The sequence below is a fragment of the Brugia malayi genome, assembly GCF_000002995.4.
Source record: "Brugia malayi strain FR3 genome assembly, contig: Bm_v4_ChrX_scaffold_001, whole genome shotgun sequence".
NCBI classification, from domain to species: domain Eukaryota; kingdom Metazoa; phylum Nematoda; class Chromadorea; order Rhabditida; family Onchocercidae; genus Brugia; species Brugia malayi.
The window spans coordinates 16804038-16829056 of NW_025062479.1; the positions used below are offsets into that span (position 1 = coordinate 16804038).

Consider the following 25019-nt stretch of genomic DNA (forward strand, 5'->3'; position numbering starts at 1 on the left):
GTGTGGAGAAAAGACACAGCTGGCTACAGTGATGCTCGAGTTGGTGGTGAAGTGTCGCAAGTACATGCATGTGTCCGCATCTGTACGTTAATGCATGCGTCGACGTGTCATACGACGGAGAGGACGGACATCAAATGTAGATATTACTATTAGAGACATACAAGTGGTAGTGCGTACCTGTTAGTGATCGGTGCTCTTTTGCCTTGGATATAAAACGCCCTGTCGAATTTTAAATTTCATTTGTGGTAGTGGTGGGACACCATTTTTCATCAATTTATTTATACATAGGTCAGAATAGATACATAGATTTGTCATTAAGGAGTCATGTAGCACGTCTGTGTGAGGCTTGATGGCGCAAATATTCTGACTGCAATTTACTGAGTTAACTGCCCTTTCGGACATGAGTCACAGTCTTCATTCTGTTGCTCATTTCCTTATCGCATTTCATTTATTTAAGAAGTTATGGGATATACCAACAGTTATTGTGTAAATGAACTGGGAAAATTTTCTCGATCTTTTTTTTTCGCGAAATTTTTTTTTTGCATTTACTGTAACGGTTAGATATAATATAATGACTGCATAGTAGTAATCCCTTCATCTTTTATTCATGAATCAGACTTTTTTCTTTCTCTAAAGGTCACTATTGAGAGTGTGATCGGTCATTTTTTCTGAAAATATTCTGAAATTTTATGCAGACATAAATTTGAAATAAGATCATGAATCCTATCGTTTCGACAGTATTTCGTGATTCGTTGTACGATAAGATATAATTAATTACCATAATTATTTATTTGTAGGCATTTATTGACATGTACGATGAGAACAGCAACGCAGCAGCAGCAGCAGCAGCAAGCAGTACTTCTTCAACGGGTCTTATGTCGCAGTTGCTTAATGTTAAAGATTCCAGATGGTTACAGCTGGAGGTAAATTTCATTTTACTCATTATCCTAATAATTTTTAATTAAGTTAGCTTCAGACATTCACAGTTTCTTAGTGTTAATATTTATTGGATAAGGATCAGTAAAAACCGTGGTAAATCGATCATATTTCTTTTAAAAAGCACATCACCACCCTTTGAATCAGCGAACAATATATTCCACTTATAAGCAGAAAGAATTCCCTAAAGAATACAATCTTTTGGTATCATTTGTTTAATTTTCCTTTCCGACTTCCTTTGTACATCTTTATTTTATATATGTTCCAAAACATAATTTTTTCAGTGTAAGAATTTCTAACGCATTTTTCATTTTGACTTCATGGATTGGGAGCGTCAGCTGTTTCTTGTCCCAGTTGAACTCTTTTGTAGTTGTTTTTTTTTTTTAAAGTTTTATAAGATTAATATGTTCAGTCAGTTGTATACTCTTTCCAAAAAAAAAAATAAAAAAATAAAACGAGAAAACATTTTTGCTTCGAGAGCAAATAAGTAAATTTGTGATATTACATAAGTTTGAAAAAGTTGTCTTCAATAAAAGTGTTAAAAAGTGAAGCAAGAAAAGTCGCAAATACTTGAATTCTAGGTATGTCGCGAATTTCAAAGAGGTCAGTGTTCGAGATCAGATATAGAATGTAAATTTGCACACCCACCTCCACACGTTGATGTACAGAATGGCCGTGTTACTGCTTGTTATGATTCCATTAAGGTTTATTTTTCTTTTCTTACTTTCTCTATTTTTCTAGAATTTATCTTTCTTTATTTGCTCACTCATATTAATAAGCATTTGCCAGCTTTTAACAAAACAAAAGGGCAATTGGATGATGATGCTGATGATAACAATGATCGAAGCCAACTGCATTAATCCTGTAGTAGTAGAATGCTAGGAAATTTCAAAAATTTTAAACTTATTTGCTCTGGCTACTTAATTTTTTCCTCGAAAAATTTTCTACTGTTTAGTTTCCTCACTATGATTTTTAAGTGCAAACATAGGTTTTTTGTCTTTTTGTCAATTATAATTTTATCACCTTGCCTATAGAAATGTTGGAATGAATTCTGCTAAGCTAGAAATAAATTATCTTCGCTAAAACGTTTTTCTTTTTGTGGTTTTGTGGTTTTGTGAAGCTGAAGCCTTGACGTCTAGCCTCTAGTTCAGAGAACACTGTGATGATTTTCCTTAGTACCTCTTTTTGATGGCTACCAAGTCTACTAATTGTTCTATTCAAAAAAACTTTTCTATCGTCTGTGAGAAAAAAGTGGGATACACATATATATAATAACATTATTGGTAGGTCTAAATTATAAAATATATTATCTGTCAACATAGCATAATAATGAAAATGCAGAAGGAAAGATGATTTGAGATATCTAATAAAATGGGATATATTTTCTGTATTTGCAAATAAAATTTCCGTTTCTTCATCTAAGACTTTCATGTATTTATTAATAAAATAGATGGAACTCTTCCCACTTAACAATCGTTCAAATAGGAATTCAAGTAAATTCATGATAAATTAATTTACTACTGATATTATGTGTAGTAGTTGATTCTGTCATGCATTATTGGTAATAGGAATGCACCCTGGAACTTGTTTGTTGTATCTATGTAACAAGAAGAAAAATGTATGCTCACGTTTAATTCATTGTCTTCCGGCGTCTTCTAGCATCACACGTAAAATGTCATAATGGTTAATTATGAGGTACCTAAAATAAGATTTAGGAGAATGTGAAACTGATTATGAATCAACGTGACTATGCATATAGTCACGTCTAAGTAATTTATTGCTTCGAATATCATTTTGTTGTAGGGTCGATGCACTCGGGAAAACCCAAAATGCAAATATTTGCATCCGCCACAGCATCTGAAGGATCAGTTACTGATAAATGGTCGAAATAATTTGGCTCTCAAAAATTTAATTTGTACACAGTTGAATCAGAATGCAGCAGCAGCAGCAGCAGCTCCTGCTGCACTTTCAACAATGAATCCATTAGCGCAGTTGGTCGTCAGTGGTCAGGCTAGTCCTGCAGCACTCAATGATCAGCTTCTCATCGTTCAACAACAACAGCAGCAAGCTGCCGCTGCAGCTGCCGCACAAGCTGCAACTTTAGTCCCAGCTGCACTTCCTTATCAGTATTATCAGGGTATCACCACCATGTATCCAACACTTGTGCCTGTTCCAAGCAGTGATGCTGCAGCTGCTTATCAAGCGGTTAGTACTTTTTTATTTCTCTTAAATAATTCTTTTATGAAAGAAGAGTAAGCACAGGTAAGTCTCACATTCACACTGATGATGCATAACAAATGTTATTTCTGTCCTGATGATATTTCTTTTGAATTCTCAAAAACTTCGGTTGAGAACGAATATCAAAGAAGCTACCACAATGATCTATGCTTTCTGGGAATTTGCAGTCCCTGGAAGTGGCAGAACTTTCAAGGAGCATGATTTCCGGAATACGCCCGACACTTGTATGCACATTAACTACATACGCAACAATAAGTAGTAATTTGGTAGTTGATAATGATGCGTTTCACTTCGTCTAATGATAATATATGCCCTGATAAAGGCCACTACTGACTTTTTTTATTTTATTCTCTCATGCCTTGCAATGAAATAAAATTGTGTGATAGATATAATTCATAGCTTAAAAGTTCAAATTGGTAAAAGTTAAGTAACGCTCATGCGTTCGTACTTCCTTGAGATTACCGGGATAACTGGAATTAACGCGTGCGTGCAAGTGTTGGAATGTTTCTCATATTTTTCAACCTTTTTTATACTCCTCGAATCTTCCGCCCCTTCTCTTCCCTTCCATTTTCTCTATTGCTAAAAAGTTGAAAATACATATCTCAAATCAGGATTATACGTTTACTGCCTCGCTTCTGTGTACTGTGAGCTCGACCAAAAACGTTGTGTTTTTTCCCTCTAAATAATCTCTTTATTTTTGCGTGTCAGTTTTTCTTTATTTTCTGTTGCTTCTAAGCTCTCTATTACATGTTGCTGCTACTATTTATTATGTAGAATTGGTCATTATTACTGATCATCCATTTTCCGCCATAAAAATGTGTAAATTTCACGTGAAATGAATGTGTTCCTTTTTTTTCTCTCGAAGCAAAATGCTTTTATGATATATTCGAAAGAAACTGCTTGAAGCATGACTCATTTCTTTACGTCCATTCATTCATCCATTTAAACCACCCGATAATAATAATAACAAATAATAACTTGAACCGAATTGCCAGCTGCGGAAGTAATATCACCTAGGATTTCTGTTTTAAATGTACGGAAATATAAGATTGCATTAATTGTGGCAGTATTAGGGCAGTCACATGGATTTTACAATGTTTAAATGTTTAAACTGTCTTCTAAAGAGAAATCATTAATAAATGTTACGATGATTTATGCAAAAAAAGACCTCAACAATATTAGTTCCATCACCTTATCGTCTCATCTGAATTAGTTAAATAGGATTGAGAACGAAAGTAAATTGCGCATTAACACAAAGTTTCGAAGCAAAATGAAAACTGCAATGCTGGTGTAGTTTACTATTTATGTTGAAAATTCAGGTAATGATCCCACTTGCATTTCATTGATGCTACTTTTTCCGAATCCATCCATACTACTACTGTTACTTTTAATTAAATTAATACGTCAACGTCTCTGATCGATTTATCACAGGAAAACGATGAAGCTAACGTAACGTATCCAAATCTTCGATCAAATCAATCGTTTTAAATATTTGTCATCATCATGCCTACCTTGTTAGAGATAGTGATTATCGATCGAATTTATCAGGAAAAATCTGATTTCAATTTGCTATTCAGTATTTTCACTTTGGATGATTAAATTTCTTATCTGCCTGTTGTAATGGGGAATATATACGAATCCTTCTCTTTGGCCACTTTGCCTATAAGAAATGACATACGTGAAGTATGTCTCATCTTGTCATTACTTTATTCAGTCGTTATCTATAAAACATAATAACTTTTAAGCAAACAATTAAAAGAAATGTATTATGCACGCCGAACTGTTTTTGATGTGAAAATTATTTTTTTTTTGTGTGGTGGCTTCTTAAATATATGTGTGAGTGTGCGTGCGTAGGTGTGCGTGAATGTGTACGTGTGTGTATGATTATTGCATGGCTTAATGCGGCTGTTTATCATCCATTGCGAATATTTCCCTTCCAGCAAGTTCAAGCCCAGCTGATGGCGCTTCAAAATCTTGCTGCTATGTCGCAAGCAGCTACGGCTGCTGCTACCACTACCACGTTACCACCACAGTTGGCTCCAGCTACCGCAACATTACCACCATCGTTAGCTGCGGCTGCTGCTGCTGCGGCAGCGGCGGCTGCAGCTGGATCAGGCGGAACTGCTACTACCGGAACAACACTACAGAATAGTCGAAAACGTGCCTTGGAAGAGGAACAAGCTGCTGCGGCTGCCGCTGCTGGGCCATCAACGGCGCAACAGTTCGATCAGAATTCCTTTCTCCTAGCTGCTGCTGCTGCGGTACCGATTTTCCGTTTGTTTCTTTCTTTCACACACACACGCATCCTTTTTTTTTTTTCAGAGTGTCGACCCAAAGAAATCATACCTCTTCAACGGTTCCCCGGTACTGACGGTACCAATTTTCATTTAAAATGCATTGGTACCTTCCTTCTAGTTTTTTTTTTTCTGTTCGTTTTTACACCTTAATTTTGTTTTTGTTTAAATTTAACTTGAAATTCCATTTAATTTAAATTTATTTGATGTCTTCAATCGTTAATTCTAGAGTTCCTTCCTTGTTTTTTTCTCGCCTTCTCACACGATACTTTGTTATATGTTGTGTGCCTTTAAAGCATGAAAAGCTACCAAGGAAGAGAACTTTATGCTCCGCCACCGTCAAACTGCTTCGTTTTTTTCAAGCTAACTTTTTGTTTTTTCTTTTCAATTATTCGAAACCATTTCATTTCCCAACGCATTATACTAACTTTAGTATAAAAAACGCATGTTTGGTTCCAGGCAGGTGCTGTCCCATGTAAACGTCCAGCTGCTGAGAAAGGTGGTGTGCCAGTGTATGCAAATGGTGCTACAGCCCAACTTGCTGCTGCGGCTCATGTACCACAAGCTACCTTCAATCCATATTTGATTCCCGGTATCGGCTACATGCCAACTGTGTCATGTAAGTATACTCTTTCTTTTTTATTAACCGTTAAAGATCAGTTTTCCGGTGTCTAATGATGATTAGAAAATGCAGTTCTGGTGATATAGTATGATCGCACATGGGAACGATCGCTCTTTTCGCATTGCTGATTATTAATTTTGTACCGTTTAATTTAAACATTAGCTTTGCTATTGTTTGAATGATTTGGCGGCATTTAGCGAACACATATAGTATGCCTCATCGTTTTTTTCGATGCTAATGCTCATGTGTCAAGTTTGGTCGTTACGAATTGGCAAAAAGTGTTATCTGAATTGAGCGATAACACCTTATCATGTATCCCTCATTTTTGTTTCACTGTCGCAAATGGGATGAAAAGCTTACGCTTCATTCTAAATTCAACACCTATTCTTTAGATGCACTGTACTGCACAAAATTGTTTGTCGCTGCTTCACTTTTCTCCCAACTTATTGCTACCAGTGATTAAAATGATTTAATGATAAATTTTACCTTTTCTAACAATTATTTCATCCACATTTTTTCCTATGCAACAAAAATATTATTCATTTAATTTTAAACACTTGATTTTTAAAAATCTCATCTTCCTCTAAAAGACACATTAGTGATTCTAAGATTTGTAATGGAACATAAATGATGTTTCATTCAGAATATCTAGCATAAATGGAAATATCCTCTCTGTGATCAGAAAGTAAATTAATTATTTATCATTCTGTTACTACTGTCTGCTCATTATCTGTTCATTAATTAAACCTTTTTAGCAGGTTTAGTCAATGAAAATGATTAAGTATGATATATTAAGCACATGAGGAAACCTTTTTTATACCCAAAATAAGCACGGTAAAAGGGGATAGGTAATTAGAGAAACAGCAATCAAAAAATACTCCGTTCAGTGAAGACCATTGTATTTTTTTGAGAGTACCAGTACTAAAAAATTGATGCCAAAATTGATCAATTTCTCTTTTAAAATTAAAGAAAAATTGCGCATGCCGCTATCGCTGCTTCAAGCCAAAATGCTAATATTTTGCTTTACTTTTCAGTTAGTGGCCAGATTCCTCCACGTTTCTAATGGTATCACAAAAAAAGTTACACTATCCAATACTACTACTACTACTACTCAAAAACCACCCTATTACTATTGCTATTATTATTGTACTGTTATTATTATTATTCCTACTATTACTATTCTGTCATAGAAATCAACAACAACACCACCAACAGCAACAACAACAACAACAAATATCTTTCATGTCATATACGTATCTCTCGTTACCCGCGCGGTTTGTGCTGCATTCTGTGATCCTTTTTGATGACGGTGATGTTCAAACGTATTTAGTGTTGTTTTTCCTCTCATTTTTTATCTTTGCTTTTTTTTTTAAAGAAAATTCTTTTTTCTGGATGATTTTTTTTTTCAAATGGTCATTCTTTCCTGTTTCGATGTTTTTATTATGTTTATATGTGTGCGTGTGTGTCTGCGTGCGTGTGTATGTGTGTGTACATGCGTGTATATTTGTATGTGTATGTGTGCGTGTGTATAGTTAAGAAGAATTTGTTCTTCACCTTAATAAGCATAGTGGCAGGCGGCTTTTTTTTCGCTCCCACTTCACATTCCAATTTTTTTGCTATGAATGAACGAGATTTTTCAGGAATTTGTAATTAATTTTGAGTTAGTCATGCCAATACAGCAACAACAGCAGCTCGCCCAAAGTCGTTCCTCATTTTGGGAGTAGTGCTTGAAAATCAGAAATACTTGAAAAGGTAAAGTAATAATAGAATACATTTAGTTATAAAATATGATTTTATTTAATCCTTCTCTCCTACTCTGCTCTTTCCAGATATGCTTTATCGCTTTGGGCAATGTGCTTTAACCATAAAGTGAGGGTAGACTTTTATGCCACTTTTTAAATTAACAATTTTTTTTGAAGAAATTAACTAACGGCAAGTTTAGTCAGGCAGTGGTATTAGCGATTTTTGCATTTTTTTTTTCTTGAACGCTTTGATTTTTATTTTTTATTTTTGCCAGTTTCCCTTTTTAAAAATTTCTTTACTGCAGCTTTCGACAATTTTTTGGATTTTGCATAACAGTTCTAACTGCTAAATATTGTAGAAACTGCTGTAAAATTTTATACTCGAAAAAATAACATAGCAGAATATATAAATAGTCGGAATTTTATTTTATAGTTCTAAAAATTTTTATTGTTCGGATCTAGTTAAAAATTTTTTGACTTTTTGAAAATAACTCAGTTGGTAGATACATACTAGTTTAGAATAGAGCTAGTAATTAGGTCAAAATATGATTAGACATTATATGATTATATGGAAAACTATGTAAGTAAACATTAATATGCGGTATAATATTCATATCCTAGGAGTGGTTTAAAGCACATTACTGGGGAACAGAGAGTGCTGTTGAAAAGCGGGATTTTTTAAGACAGGAAGAGAAAGAGAGAGACCGAGAGAGAGGGCGAGAGAGAGAGAGATCTGTCAGGAATCTTTAAAAAAGTACCGTCTAAAGCTTGCTTGCTATTTTTATACGAAAAAAATTTGATATTTTGTTATGTTGTCAAAGTATATTGAAAATGTGATTTCGAAAAAGAAATGTGCGAAATTCAACCAAGTATTCTTTGCGTACACTATTACTAACAAATGATTTCGGCACAACTTCAACTTTAAATTTGATCTGATAATATGTATTTTAAAAGTTGGGAATCTTTCAGGGAGTATAAGGGTTCAAATCACATGCCTGTATGATGTGATAGTGATATTAACAGCTTATATCGGATAGCGATACTAAACGTCACAGTTACTGTTTTCAGCTATGATATCAGTTCACTGAATAAGCTGGCTAATCTGCTTCGGAAATTTTACCGATAATGCTGCTTGCCTTTGCTTTAGTCTTATTAGTTTAGATTGTGAATATCAATCGTTGTTCTCAAATGACTGAAGTAATTACTTGATGGGTAATTAAACAGGAAAAGGCTCAAAATGGCTCTGAAAAGTTTGATAATGCATGCAATAAAATTAAGAATTGCAATTTTGCCTCTATTTCCGTCCGAAGTCATATTGAAACGTTTGGGATAACTACTAATAATTTTTTTTCTTACATGGAAATCATTTCCACATGCGTCTTTTGTATTGGTCTTTGATAACCTTGTCATACCTGCTATAGTTTTGTTTGGGTAGTTTTGGAATGGTAAATACCAAAAGTTTTTTGCTTTGTCTCTTGCAGGATTTTATAAGTAATCAGTTCTAGATAAGGGGAATTAAGGGAGTGTTCATTCCATAACGATTTTTTCATTTTTCTACAATTGCTTCGAAGTTTATCTAGACAGGTTGTTGTGTTGGAATCTGAGGAATGCCAAGGATCATGGAAAAGTGAAGATTCTAGGGTAATTGTTATAAAACTTCGGTTTTCAGACCTTATCTATGGTCGCGGCCACTAAAGTGGTTTTGCTGAAGAGGAAGTCGGATCAATTGGAAGAAATAAATTTGTTGAAGGCTTTCGTCTGGTATGCATTTGTGCTGAAATGATGCTCGATTTCTACGGTTTTTAAACACTGCTACTTTCTATACTATTTAGGAGATGTTCGGTGTCAAAGAAAGGATTTGTTATATCAAAGTAGAACTGCATTTAGGTTTTCATATAATAAAATAAATTATCGTCTCCGTATCGATTTTAGCGTAGTTTACCGAAAAAAGGCATTGTAACTGCGAACCTGAAGTTGTAAAACATACTTTATCACTGAGATTAGCAATTGGATAAATCTCTTGTACACACTGTAGTTTTTAAAGTACATTATTATCTGTCTGAAGTTTCAAGGAATATACTGGCTACTTGAAATTCTTCTTATTAGTATTTAGGAGAGAAATAGCTTTTGTTGATAAATTTACTGACAGTGTCCATTAAAACATACTTTTCGATTCGCCTCTCCTCGGTAAAAGAAGTGCCTCCATTACATGTAAGCTGGTTTTCACTGAATTTCAAATCAAAGTGACAGAAGCAAAAAACATTATAGATTTCTGGATTTTCTTTGTCAAAGTATTTGATCGTGAGGTTCTTTCGACTGCTATTGAATTTTAGATATTATTATGCTACTTCGGAAATTGTCATTAAATCAGTTAAACTTCGTTCTTTCTTTACGCCTTATCCTTTTTCTCTTCTTGTTCCGACTACTCCTTTAAGATACGCTGTAATTATATGTTTAAAAGCGATCAAATCGATGAAAATAAATTAGACTTTGAATCGATTATTAACTTTTTGTCTTTAAAATCTTTTTTAGATTGCTTCAAATCTTTTGTGAAGAAAATCTTCGGGAAGTATTGTCCTTTAATCGTCCTCGGAACATTGTTATAAGAGAGGAACAATTTATCAACCTTCAGAAGTGCCGACAAAAGAATGGAAGAAAAACGAAATAGATTGAAAAGGAGTGCGACCGAAATCTTATCCCTTTTTTTGTTCATGCAGTTGTGGTAGGCTTAAAAATCGAACTTTGTCAATCCATAAGAAGAAATTGTTCTTCATTTCAGTATAGATCTTATATGCAAAATTTTCTTGAGGGAAGAGCCGAAAAGATATAATTGAAGGTTTTTTTTGTGTTTTTTTTCTTTTTTTGTTGAAGTTTTGAATGAATTTGGGCGTGGTCTTAAAAGTAACATAATTTGGTCTTACTCTAATAATAAAGAGTTCATGAAGATTTGTAACTGTGCTATATTATTTGAGAATCTAAATATCACATGCTATATATCCGGGATTAGAAATAATCATTACTACTTTACAGGGTAAAATGACACTAAACTGATAAGACACCTGCAATATTGAGGAAAGGATGGATGACACATTGTTCTGGCTTTTCAAGTATTGTAATTGAAGGTCCTGTAATAACAGTTGAGCTGAACGAAGCAAGGTGGAAGTTGTTAAGCATCAAATCAGAAAATATCGATCTCTTATAAACTCATTCCTTGCAGCTTATATGATGCAATTCGTTCCATGCTTGTCGCATGGTTTTCTGTTATGTATATTGCAGTGAATAAAAAGATTTAATCGATTACAACATTTTATCCAAAAATCATGTTAGATCAACTAAAATAGACATCAGTATTGCTTAAGACCAACTTGGGTCGACACTCATACATTTTCTTTGATTTTTAGTTGTAAATTCGAAAATTGGTTGAAACAGTATTACATGAATTGCAAACTGAAGTGGGAGGATTTGGGTTTTCTTTAATTTCCTTACTGGTAATAATGAAAGGAGTGTAGTCTTTTTTATTATAGAATCCTTGATTTCTGCATCTCAAATACATTATTGGACATATAGTATAAATTGTTCGGTTCTGTGCATCTATGATTGTGATTTTCAGCGGGAAATAGTAGAGCTTATCCATTAAGTTATTATTCCTTCTCGATTACAAATGTAAAAGTTGCAAGATCTGGGTTGCATAATTACACAGGAAGGTCAAGTAATTCCGCTTTCTCATCAATTTTGAAAGTCTTGTGAAAATGACTTTCACTCACTTCGAGCGTTTAATGCTAATGCCATTCAGTCGCTTAAATGAAGAATGTTATGTGAATATTCTTTTGTTGGTTATTCCCTGACCGATGATATGTTAAAGTAGCGTCTAGAAATGTGCCTAATATGTACGGTTTTATGCACAACCATAACGCAAAACTTCATATACCGCGAGTTCTTATCGATTTTTTGATATAAAAAAAAAAACAAAGGATTACATGATGGAGTCCATACGACGGTCCTTTACTGTTATTTCTTGCAGTTATTTTTTACGATCATCTTTTACTGAAGTCTTTTTTTTTTCTAAACTAACGAATGAATGCCAGTCACATCATGAAAGACAATCTGCAATGGTACATTTCCATCAAATTTGAACCTTCCAAATAAATATTCCAGCTCTTGTAACCTCATAAAAGTTTGAAAACATCACTACTGCAAAACAAAAATATAACGTTACGATAGCTTAAATTTGCTTCGTTGTATTTCTTTATTGATTTATCTTGTATTTTGTAACAAATATATAAAGCTCTTGTAACCTGAAGGGTGACGTATCATTACCATAGCACAAAAAATAAAGATTTTTTGTTCAAAATGTGCAGACTAACAAAGCGTTAGTTTTTCGTTTATTCTGGTTCTTATTTGTCTTTCGTATTTAAGAAAAATATAAAACCCCCTCTCCTTCATTTATCTGCACAAACCTACACTTTACGAATTCCAGATGAAAGAGATAAGTAAAAGTGCGCAAAAGTAGTCAGCAGACCTTACTAAATAGTGAATTAAAGTTTAATTTTAAACAAAAACCTTTTTAGAAAACAACTAAAATGGAAAAAGGAAAAACTCACGATGTATCAATGTTTTTCTTTGCGAAAATATGAGCAAATGAGAAATAAGCAATAACGTACACATATTACAGGAGAACTGAACAAACAAAATTATATCAATTTAAAACTGAAATAAAGTGAGATTAAAAAAGAAATTGAAAGAATTTCTAGCACATTTTTTGCACAAATTCTTTTTAAGCATTAACAATTTATTGCTGTAAATTTAGGACTTCAACTTCTAGATATAACTGATTTAAACTGAGGTGATTTCTTAACGTCCCGTATTACAGCAATCAAGTTTTTTTCCTAAATGATATTGAAAAATCAAACATTCACAGTTTGCAAAAATTTCCCACTACTCAATATTTACTTTTAGACATAATTTGAGTACTCCTAGATCACCCTGGTTTTCTAAAATGTGAGTAATTTAATACATTTGCATTTAGCATTCATCGGACTACACTTAGAATGCATACTTCACCGAAAAAAGACTATAAATATACAGAAAGAGAATTTCGTAAATAACTAATTAACAAAGAATCCGACTAAAACTATCCATTTACAAAACAAACCGAGCTAATTTAAACTGTGTATTGGTACTTCTCTATATAATCTGCGGATGAAATAGATGAAGTTTTTTCATCTATTATCAGAACTGATGACATATATCACACAAGGAAACTTCAAAAGTTAAATCCTAAATTGGACACACTTGACCAAATATATATCCATAGAATATTATTCATCTACTTCTGCAACAAATCCTGGCTCCACAGAAAGTGTATCCATAATCCTAAAACCATTCTTATTCTTGACCAAGAGGTTTTATCACGGAGATTTAAGAATAAAATTATCAGCAATAAAAGGCTTCTTTCTAGTGTCATGAGTTATCCAAATTTTGCTATATCTGGTCATTCCATCTAAATGTGTATAAACAACTTGGAAGGTAACTAATAAAAATGTTACCTCTGTCTGCCCCAGAGCCTAATATACATGGAAATACCAGAAACGGCACTCAATCCAAGGGTTATTGGTAATAGAATTCCTCGACAGGCATTAACACCTACTTTCCATCGAAATAAATAACTCAGCCAGTTGTTAGTTTTCCTTAGTTTCGGTATTGCATTATCATCTCCTTGAAGTATAGCCTAGAATATAATAACAATACTTCAGAACATTCACTGCTATCAAAAATTTGCTAATAAATATAGAATATGCACGGAAAAGCCTAAAAATAATCGAAACAAGGACGGAAAGAAGAAAGGACTTACTGCAGCTGCAGTCAAATAGGGTGTTGAAAGCATTGGGAAACAGAGTCCACCTAACAATGCAGTTGTTATGCTGCCCAAAACTAGACATGTGTTGCAAAGATCGCCATGACTGAAACATAAATTTATTCAAATTTGGAAAGAAATAGTAACTGGTGAAATAAGTTCTTTTATATTTACGGTTGTTTTCAGTGCTAAATAAGCATTCATTCAAAATTTTCTTTTATAGCAGCCTTTTTATATTCTCTTTGCCCACAAACTTCTAAGAAAACAGTACTTCCCTACGTGGTTTATATGAGTTTAATTTGCACCTGTACAAATATCTAGAAACAGTATTTTCATTAATACCAAAATAAAAAAGGCCAGAACTGTAGAGAGCAATCAACCAGGTCAGTCTTGGACACTTTCGCAAACTTTTGAAGTACGAATGATTTGCATTTCCAAGAAAAGTATAAGAATTGACACGAATTCCTGAAACCCATATTGTACATTAATCTTTCAGCAAACCACTTCAGTTTCTTCAGTGAGCAAAGCTGTCAAAGTGGTTAAGAAAACATAAATACCACATCAATAGCAAGAAATGATTCAAGAAACACATTAACGACTGAAAAACTGGAATACTAAATCTTTTAGGATTAATGATCTCTTAGAATCTCTTAACTTCACTATGTTGTGGAGATTCTAATGAAGTTTTCACCCACAGAAAGTAGTGAACATGTGAACATAAATAATATAAAGTACTGACCGAAAGTTCTATAAGCCATATTGCATAATACTTAAGAACTGCTTATGTTTCAGATACAATTTTTAAATCAAAAGTTTACCAATTATAACGCCAGCAGTACCGCAAGCTATAAACGTAGCATGTGCTGGCCAAAACACAGCTTTTTTTTCCAATTTAATCGGCCATGCTTTGAAAACTTTTCGCAAATAGTTTGCATCACCCGAAAACGATGAAATTATAGGCGACGTAAGGAACAATGGCGTTGTACTGAAAATGACCAGTCGAAAATGGATTAGTAAACTAGCCATTTGTTCAATTCCTTATCACATTAAACTCATGAAAGCATTTGTTTACAACTGTCATCGATATATCGATATTCGTCTAATTTCACATTTCATTCCCTATTTTTCCCGAGTAAGAAAGACGAAAATGCTTTCATGAGTATAAAATCACGTGAAGTGATGGGTCATCCACATTAAGCACCCATACCTATTAATATAATGAAAACGTAGTAGAATATTACTTACTTGACGTCAGATCCCGCAGATGATACTTTACTATTTAACAAAGAGTGCTTCCAGAGATCGACTGGGTTAAACGTGCTCATTGCGTCAGTTAGTGTACGTGAAAAATTGTAATCCCTAGAAGTTTCCTACGAGGATAATAACATCATTCATACTTCATCCCAGAATAGTTCATTCCATCTTCAGAAGAGTGTTCGAAGCAGTCTCGCCACCGACTACAGAAATATGTTGACTGTGTTTGGGTGTTTTTAATTCATCTGGTATTTGGTGATCAAGGTTTTTAATTTTCACTTATACCATGAGAGCTTGTTTATTGGATGGGTTGATGTTGAAGAAGTGTCTTAGAATAATTAGTAAGTTATTTTATACAGTTTCTCACTCTAATATCATGTCAAATCTTATTTGACAAATAATTGACATATAACTAACAATTAAGTAAATAAGATTTGCTGTGACATTAAAATGAGAAGTTGTATAAAATTACTTTCAAGTGCGTATATACGTTTGAGTAATAATAATTTGCTAAATCCGAGAACAGTAAATGTTGGAAAGTAATGAATGTGTGATTTAGTCATTCATGAATTTATTAAAGCTCTGAATCATAAAATATATCAAAAACATTTGCTTGTTGCTTTGTTAATGGTTTTTTGTCTCAAGTATGATTAATTATGTATCGTTTATAATTACTCTATATTACTGTGTATGGTGTTACTGATTTAGACATTATAGCTTATAATCTAAATTGCTCATTATTTATTCATTACGCGATTATATTTAACTTGTGCAGTTCACTATATTTAGGTTTGTGCATCGACGCGCTCTAATGACTTCCCTTATATTTGCGCACAAATGCATACCATAAGAACTATTTCAAATACGAATATACGGATGTATTTATCATAAGGATCATATGTTTGGTACTTGAGAGTAAAAGGATGCGTTGGCATTGCTTTTTGTTCTGGTGCGGATACCGTTTTACCTTGGCATTTTTGGCACATTTCAATTGGTTTACGTCTATATATGTAAATTGTGTGTATTTTGTTTTATGGAAAAGCTATGATTTGTTATGGTTTTGGATGCATCTAATCCTGTGCATATGTTTTAAACCACTTCGAGCTAGGAATTATTTGATTGTTTGGTGCAATTTAATCCGTAAACGAATTACTGTTTACTGGAATAGCACGTATAAGGTGAAATTTTTTGATTTCGAATTAAGATTTTCCAAAAAGTTTTTAGACAATAATGATATTTTTTATAGTTGATTTTTCAAAATTTTCAGAAGTTCAAATCAAATATTACATTCAGATTTCACAGACATTGTTCAGCCAGCAAGACTGCTTCAGGAAATTTATGTGCTTGAATATGGAAAAATTAAATCGAAGAGAAAACAAAAGTCTAATAATGGAACAAATATATCTGATGGAGAACAAAAAGAGCAGGATTCAGATGATAATGATCAGGACATCGATGTTGTGGAAATGTTGGTGTTTTATAATATTTCAACATTTTAATTATTGTTGAGGAAGGTGATCTATTGCATTTTCACTAGTTACTTGGATCAAAGATTTAAAAAATTCAGACTTTCTGTTGCATCACGCTTTGGAAATACGATTTTGAACTATTAATAATATAAGATGGATCAAAAGGGTAGCGTTGTATTTTGATCTATAAAGCTACTGAAATTGTTTTTATAAGAAATAAGTTTAGCGAACGAACGGAACCGGAAGAACTGAGTTCTCAAAATATAGAAATTAACAGTGCATTGAATTTGGCTGGAGTGATGCCAGATGAAGAATGTAAATGCATGAAACAGATATTCCTGAGTAGAGCGATACCATCATCTTCCAGTATGTTGAGACAATGTGATTATAATGTTCATCCTTTATTTTTTCTTTGTTTAACTTAAATCTAATTTATCAGTCTAGATGTGGTTTATTGGACACAGCCCGGTGTAATGTGGCCATGATATGACGGTAAGTTAAATAATTTTCAGAATCGAAAAATATTAGAAGCGAAGCACTGAAATTATTGAGGGTAATATAAAACTAAATAATAATAGGTTTTCCTCACAACGCTTATAAAAACAATAGCATCTTCCATTTCCTCGTCTTCTTTCCACCTCATTCCTTTAAGAACATTAATTGTTGCATAAATTAGCTTTAAAAAATATTGCCAAATATGGATTTCAAATTTTTCGAAAAATTAATCAAACATTTATTTGTAATTGATGTTTAGCCCATATAGAAGTACTCGTACCACCTCCTCGTCTGAAGAAACAAGCAGCAAATTCACAAGAACAGAATCGAGAAGCTGGTGCGCATGTACCCATATGCGGTCGCAGAAATCAATTTGTTATTCGTAACATGATCCTAAATCCTTTAAAAAGTTGCAAGCATTGCGGATATTGTGTTCACTGCAGGTGAAACATTTTATTATTCAGTTTATAGCATGCTTAACAATTTCATTTTTTTCTAATATTTCTCGATTCTCAAAATTATTTCATAAACTTCAGTATTTTGAGCTAAGTTTTGTGCCGAATCTAAATCATTCGTAATCAGTCAATGATATTGTAGAAACTCGGATACTCTTATTCATAATTTGTTATGTTTGCATTATTTTTAGATTTTTTAAATTTATTTTCACATTTTTTTATTTTTTTTATTTTTTATTTTTAGAATAGAAAGGCATTCCTTAGATGATGCTGTAGAAATGGAGAATGGTGCAACAGGTAATATATCGAATGCCGAAAGTCGTATAGGACTAGCTAGTCGAATACGTCGGTATCTACCACTTATGCAAGATGGACGTGACTCATCAGGTATCAAAGGTAATTTGGATTTTTGTTTATGTCTAATGTTGTTTTCATTGCTTTAGCGCATTCTGGGTTTCTGAATCCGAGCGAAATGAAATACTTACTGAAATTTGGGATGTCATGATGATCTATCTTTTTTCGTACTTCGCCATTTTTTTTATTATATATTTTTATTCCAGATGAAATGGATGTTCTCACTCCTGATTTCACAAATAAAAGAGACCTTATTGGTGCGAAAGAAATTCTCTTGCGTCAGAAACGAGATCGGAGAATGTTGAAGAAACGGCTGCGAGCTCAAAAGCGAGCTGAATTAGCCGTCATTGCGAAATACGAATTGAGGTAAGAATTTTTGCTTTTTTGTATTCTTGGATTTCATTTTATTATGCTTTGTTTATGTCTGATATTATTCCTTGGTTTAGCTCATTGGTTTAGCTTATTTTGGACTTCTGAATCCAAGCGAGTTTTGGATATCTTAGATGTTACTAAAATTTGGGATATCGTAGTGATTTATCTTTTTCTTTGTTTCTCATCAATGCTTCGATGAAATTAGGTTTTGTAAATAACTACACCCAACCTTCACTTCCTTTTTTTGTGGAATGGACTATCTCTCACTTCCATTTTCACAAATAAAAGAGATCTTACTACTGGCTATTAACCATCGTCATTTTTTCTTCGCTGATTTCTGTACTCAGTTTAATTTTTTATCTTTGCTAATTGTACATAAACATCTGCACAATTCTTTTGCAGAAAGTATATCTTCATTATATATTATTAAATTTTCAGGCAAAAAACGATTTCCAGCGCAGTTGAACTTCTTCTGCAAATTTTACAGATGATGACTTCATTTGCAATTCTTGTTGGTAATATTCGCAAAACTTTTATTCCTGCTCATTTCAGTTGGCTTAAGTATGGTCGTAAGGACAGTCTGGATCTAATGATGTTGTGGAGGTTAATGGTGTTGATGATTATTTACTTTAAAGAAATAGAGATCTTTTTTTTTTTTTCTCGACTAGTCTTTTCGATTAAATTGAGCTGAGACAGTTTATGATTTATAGAGAACTGAGAAATTTTAGATTTAGTGAGCGTATCAGTCATCGAAACGTGTTATACCTTGAATGATTTAGCACTTTTAGTGTTAATAACTGTCAGAGATTTCATTCTCCGAAATCTTATGTTTTTCAGATGAAGACATTGAATGGATGATTTCTTATTCTTTTCGTTTTTTTGAAATTTATCTTCTATTTCAGATGCACAGTATTTCTTGATGTACTTCTGTTTTGGACTAGTGTTATTTGGGCTTATTGTTTGCAATGGCATTTATGTTGTCGACTTGGTTTGCTGAAATTTTGGGTATGGTTATTGATGTTAGGATTAATTGGAAGTATTTTCGTATTCTATCCTATGTCCTACGTTCAAGATAATCTGGATATAAGCTGGTGTCAGTTTAAGCCTAATAGTACACTTGCGCGGTACCAACCGAATTGGTAATTTCATTGCTGTTCTTGTCATTTCAAATTTTTAACTTTTAAATATTTCTTTGGTCGATGAGAATCCAATCCAACTTTTGCAAGTAGTTTGGAGCGATTGATTGGTAGTCTAAACATTTTGAAGTCCATCATTTATATGTCATAAAATTGTTTATAACTCGTTTGATTTCTGTTCTATTCCTTTTTAGTGGCTAGAACTTATGTCTAATTTTTGATAAAGTATGGGTAATTCCGTCATTATATAATTCTTCATGTTTTTGTTGTATAAGAAGTTTTGCAACTCGATAGTGCTTTGGTAGATTGCTTTATTTCAACTCTAATTTTTTAATCGACTCTTTGATCTCCAAAAATTTTCTTTATTGTAATGGAGATTTATCTATTTTCTTCTCGGTTGAGTCATCCGCTTAAGTTTGTCTAATTAAAATCCATTCTTCAACTTTGTAATCTTCGCTTATGAGTTGATTTTCCTTAATTGAAATTGGTTATATGCATATGCATAGGGGGTTTTGTTTTATAGTTAATTTTATGAATTTGAGAATCCAGGTAGTCTTTCTTAGTCACTTAATCATTTAATAAAGCGATTTTCATCAGTAAGTTTTAATTCTTGGATTGGAATTTGAGTAGTAATTACTTTTATGACCGATTTGTCTCCCTCTGAGATATGTTGGTCCTCGAAACGAAATTTATGCTTTCCTGATTTTTTTTGCTCGATTCTTTATAAAAGTTAGTAATATTCGAGAATGCTCTTGCAATGCATATTGGGAATCCAACCATAGAGTTGTTCATATGTCATCGAGTTCAAATTATTTTGTAACATTTAGATGAATGTTTAGATTAGCTGAGAATTTATTAAGTATATGAAACATTGCGAACCTTCATTTAAATTTTTTATAAGTTATTATTAATCATCAAGTTTGCTAAAATTATTTCGGTTATCCAACAATAACGATTAATGGTCTTTTCAGAAGGGATCTCTTTCTTGATCTTTTTGATGCAGATGTTGATATTGTCCAATAATACGGGATATTTTGATAAATTTATTAATGGTTATAATACATGTGAGAGTAGAAGCTTCCTGCTGTCGGCGTTTACATAGAATACGTATACGTGTCTAAAATGGGAGCGATTAACATAAATTATCCTATAATTTTCATATTATACAGATCTAATGAGAAAAAATGGGTGTTGTGAGAAATTTGTTATCTTTTGATTGGAAGAATACGTTTCAGGCAGAGTTGAATAACTGTTAGCATCTGATACTTCTAGATATGTCTCTTGATTCGTATCTGGAATGAATCGCTGAAAACAGAAATATCTTCTATATATGTATTGCCGACTACAGTATAACAAATTCCGTTGTAAAGAAGAGTCGAGAAATCAAGAAATTCGGTGTAGCAGAAGTACTGAGACAAGTCGCTCGTTGTCCATAAAGACTGCCTCAATCGGCCCAGGTAAAGGACTTTACTTTTTATATAAGGAACGTTGGTTTCAGAAGAAGACCTCTTATTAAACATAGTGACATTTTTAGCTGACAAATTTAAATGAAGATCGTTGGTCTTAGGACCCTATTAAAATAAGAGTATTTAGCCTAGAGATTTCCATCTTAGACATTTGAACAAATTGTTTCGACATATTATGAAATCGCTTAAGTTTTGCAGCAAAGACTGCACTTTGCCACTTATTATTGGATTGATAACCTTTGCCGATCCCTTATATTTAGTATGAAGAGAAACGCGTTTCCTTTTATTGCAGTTGTATCCTAATTGAAGATAATTTGGACAGGCATTATTTCTCTTCGGTTGTTCCATTCTTTGTTTGTAACTAGAATAATTTTGACATTCAATGGTTTTTATTGCAAATGGCACAAACTCTTCTAGTTCTACTAATCTTTTTGAATTCACATTCGTTCTGCAGTTATATACTTGTGGTACCGCTATAGTCAAAGCTAAAATTTCTTCTGCAGCTTACTTTCAATTATCTTTTGTTCTTTCACAGTAATAAAAGATTGGCTCTTCATGCCAGGGAAGCCGAATATGATATATCGAAATGAATTTGTATTAAATCTGATTAAAGATTGTCTTATTTGAATAGTCCTTAGATAAATGTTTAATTAGGAGATCCGTTATTCAATATTTGTCCGTATTGTCTGGAATTTTACAGTTTGTTAGAATATGTTCAGTGTTTATTGTTAAAAATTGTTTCTGATTTTATTCCCAAGATCTTCCAGCCTGATAGCAAGCTCTGACTTGGCTGTTAACATAACGTGTTAACAGTTGTCAATTTTTTGTTCAACTACGTCTTTTGTTCTAATCCAAATTTACTTGCAATATCTAAGAGTTTTAGGGGAAATTGATATATGCTAAAGTCCAACTTGTACTGTATGAAGAGTAAAGATCAGCGCTAGAGATAGCTTTTTACTCACTATAATCATGAGCTTTGTTGTAAACCACTCCTATATGCAGATTAAAGAAAGTAGTGGTTGATTGGCTAATATTGCTCTGTACATAGTGCGCTTTTTCTATTCTTCTGGATCTACTTCTTAAACTTTCCAATATTATTCAGAGCAAAGCATTACCTATTCGGCTCTGCAATTTATTAGTTTCACGAAACCTTGTGGCTTCTGCTTTGAATTTTCCCAAGAATTGTCTTAATTTAGCAACTGGCCATCTTTATGTTGGTAAATCCTGTCCAGAATCCAATCTTACTTATTGCTGTCGTGGACTTTTTTTTTTTTGTCTTGGAAGGTTTGTTATGGATCAAGAAAACAAAAGAATTTTAAAGGCTTACCTTAATTGTAGAATAAACCGTTCAATTACATAGTAGCAAAGCTGTTGAGTTTGCCGTAGAATCAAATAACTTGACGTTGAGTACACTAAGTTTTATGAAACAGCAGTAAGATTAATGGTTTCTTATTCTTATATGACGTTCAGTACCAATAATCAGAGCAGTAAAAATAAAAAACGGGGATAATTCGCGTTGTTGTCAGTTGTTTTGGGAAGAAAAAGAAGTTACGAAAAATTGGTTTTGATAAGGGACTTCTCATGTTTATTAATGTCGGATATATATTATATGAACGAATTACAGCCTAAACATAAGAGATTGAAAACAGGGAGTTTAAGGTTTAAACATTGTATTGCAAAGAGTTCATAGAATATATTTCGTATTCATATATTCTCTGCTCTCATGTAATACTCTGGAGTTCAGGAAATTTCGAATGGGAAGACTATATATATATATGTTGAGAATTGGATGTGTTTACAACAAAACATTATGATCAAAGTTTACAGTATAAGAATTATGACAAGACCAAATTGGGAAATAAACATATCGTTTTAGTTATACAAAATTAACAAACGGAAACATATGAGAAATTAAGGAATCAAAAATCAGACGTGTGGTTTGCAGCACCGTCAATAACTGTCGTGAAACCTCAAACTTGGGTAATTAAACCTTTATTTAACATGAAGGAAATAATAGCGCTTTATACATATCGTACGGATGCTACACCGTTTAACAAACGCGTAAACTATATAAATGCAATAATATAAAAATGGTGAAATAATACGAAATTATAAAGTATTAGACGCATCCCAAACCACCCAAAACATAAAGTAAATGATGGTTATAGAAGGATTGGTTGGTTTATATATAAGACTGATTTAACGAATGGAAATTAGATGGAAGAATTTCTCATGGATGAAAAAACAAGATTAGTTTTAGTGTGTGAAAGGAGGAAATAGATTAGTATGAGGCATAGCTGAATTACAAATGTAAAAATATTCGGAAATTGAATCATCAAGTGTGAGAAGAATTTTGCAAATGTAAATTGGATTTAGGAAATAGATAAGAGGAATTTGTTAGTTTTGGGTATAATAATTTAAATATTTCGTCTTTCACGACAACAACTATTTATAATTTAAATGATTAATCTTTACTTAAATTTATTTATTATTCTAGTTGAAGTTTCGCGATATAAAAATTCACGCATTCCCAGAGGGGGAAGGGGAGAAATTTTTAATGTTAAAGTTCGACTGAGAGATTTTCAGATATATAGCAAAAAGTTTAGTAACTGGTACTTCATTTATAAGTTCGTGATGATTCCATAAGAAGAACAATAATAGTTTTTTAATTTGGATTTCTTTTATGTGAAGAACAGAATAGGGATTGGGATAATCCGAATTTCAATTTAAGAGCAGTTAATACAATGATATCGTAACAATACTTATACAAATGTTTATTAATCTCCAATGTGTTATTACGCTTTCAAGTTCTTGTATCGGTCTAACAGTTTCGTTGAATTCGCTTCCCAATTGTTCTTTGAGTTTCTCTTGTTCAGAGATTTCTTGCCAAAGAGAGTGAGCTAGGATTTCCAATTTTACATTAATTCTTTCAACTTCGGACTTATTTATTAAACTACCTTTCATATCTTCAATTGTCAGTTCTTTAGACCGAACTCATTACAAGACGCAACCATTAAATTTCCATCAACTCTCTTAACTATCACACTGTTTCTTTATATCATTAATCTCGCTGCGAGGATGGGATTGCTACCAGACAACCATTCAATCAATAACAATAGGTTGTTTGTGTTTTCATACTTAACACGCAAATTTTTGGTGCTGACAGGAAGAGCTGAGGTGAAGCGTATTTATGTAGGTGTAACCTTCGAACAAATTGGAACGCTAAAGCATTTAAGTTGCCAGCAATGTCAAATCTGTCGTAATCTGAGTGAAACGATTCAGAACCTTCGAACAAATTGGTTTAGACTACTTGAGTCATCTTTCAATGAAAGCAAATACCAGAGTAGTTAAAAAATGGATCGCTCTTTTTACATGTTTTACTACAAAATCAATACATCTTGAAACGGCGGAAAACTTATCCGCTGAGAATTGTTTGCATCTTATGAGGTTTGAGCAGCTATCATATAACTTTCAGTGCTATTTCTTATCCAGATGTTGCTTTTAAGGCATTTCCTTTGAGACATGAGTACAAGTGGTTCAATTTTTGAATTTCCGGAATTGCTTGTGAATGGACTGCTGATTGAAGCTGCTCCAGAATTGTCATCATTGTCTGGGATTATCATTAAAAGTAGATAGAGGACAAAGGAGAAAGATTGACAGTAAAGTTTAGTAGGGCTTTTTTTTTCACTGAGTAACTACTTTGAGAGTCGCTTCCTTTCCTTCATTCAGCATTCGGAATAGTCCATGTGATTGATTCGTATTTTTCTTCCCTTCTTTTTCCTATGGCGATTTGTTGAGTGTATTTGAGCACTTATCGTTTGTAGATTCAAGCATAACTGATGCGACCTTATTTGATTCCACGATAAGTTGAATAGCTTTGTTACTATATTAATTGAACGACTTATTCTATAAAAAAGGAGAGATGGACATTCAATATGATAAGTACCAGATTGGGAACATTCGATAATAGTTTATGCAATAAAGCATTTGAGTGCAAACATTTGCAACACATTTGTTATAAATGATTTGGAGGTTCGAGACAGCATTAATAAGTTATAAAGTTATGTATTTGTTTAACAACTGCTATACTTAAGATTTGCTTCCCACTGTTATCGCGTTCATCTTTTGATTCAGGTTATATGTTCCGGTTGCTTTTCTAATTTTTTTTTTTTCACCAAGAAATATTTATTTGTTGGATTGGATTTTTTCAAATTTGAATTTCGAGAAAAGTTTCAAGTTCCTAGCAGAATTAGCGCTTCACACTTTATAATGCGTGTTGATGAAAGTAATTAATTTCTTTCACCGCTGAAATAGTATCATCATTATAATTTC

General features: G+C 32.9%; 3 protein-coding genes across 5 annotated transcripts; 2 read left to right on the top strand and 1 right to left on the bottom strand.

Moving 5' to 3' along the window:
• Positions 1-809: 809 nt before the first annotated feature.
• On the top strand, positions 810-7153 carry Bma-mbl-1 (Uncharacterized protein; the record flags this gene model as incomplete). Of its 2 annotated transcripts, XM_043075114.1 has the most annotated exons (6): positions 810-923; positions 1518-1640; positions 2740-3141; positions 5115-5435; positions 5928-6087; positions 7125-7153. In XM_043075114.1, the coding sequence occupies 6 exons, from the start codon at positions 810-812 to the stop codon at positions 7151-7153; spliced, it is 1149 nt and encodes a 382-aa protein (XP_042931048.1). The 2 variants fall into 2 exon arrangements, with proteins under 2 accessions (XP_042931048.1, XP_042931049.1); XM_043075115.1 differs by lacking the exon at positions 5115-5435.
• A 5997-nt stretch (positions 7154-13150) lies between these two features.
• Bm4403 (Uncharacterized protein) lies at positions 13151-15011 on the bottom strand (the record flags this gene model as incomplete). The annotated part of the gene is made up of 6 exons (XM_001897847.1): positions 13151-13205; positions 13379-13560; positions 13684-13792; positions 13992-14151; positions 14505-14671; positions 14932-15011. The coding sequence occupies 6 exons, from the start codon at positions 15009-15011 to the stop codon at positions 13151-13153; spliced, it is 753 nt and encodes a 250-aa protein (XP_001897882.1).
• A 993-nt stretch (positions 15012-16004) lies between these two features.
• Positions 16005-19228, top strand: Bm4603 (Uncharacterized protein; the record flags this gene model as incomplete). 2 transcript variants are annotated; one of them, XM_043075117.1, is made up of 8 exons in its annotated part: positions 16005-16118; positions 16272-16408; positions 16636-16790; positions 17164-17347; positions 17604-17755; positions 17920-18079; positions 18524-18688; positions 18988-19228. In XM_043075117.1, 8 exons carry the CDS (start codon positions 16005-16007, stop codon positions 19226-19228), a joined length of 1308 nt encoding a protein of 435 aa, XP_042931051.1. The 2 variants fall into 2 exon arrangements, with proteins under 2 accessions (XP_042931051.1, XP_042931050.1); XM_043075116.1 differs by having other exon boundaries at positions 16636-16775.
• Between the last annotated feature and the right edge of the window lie 5791 nt (positions 19229-25019).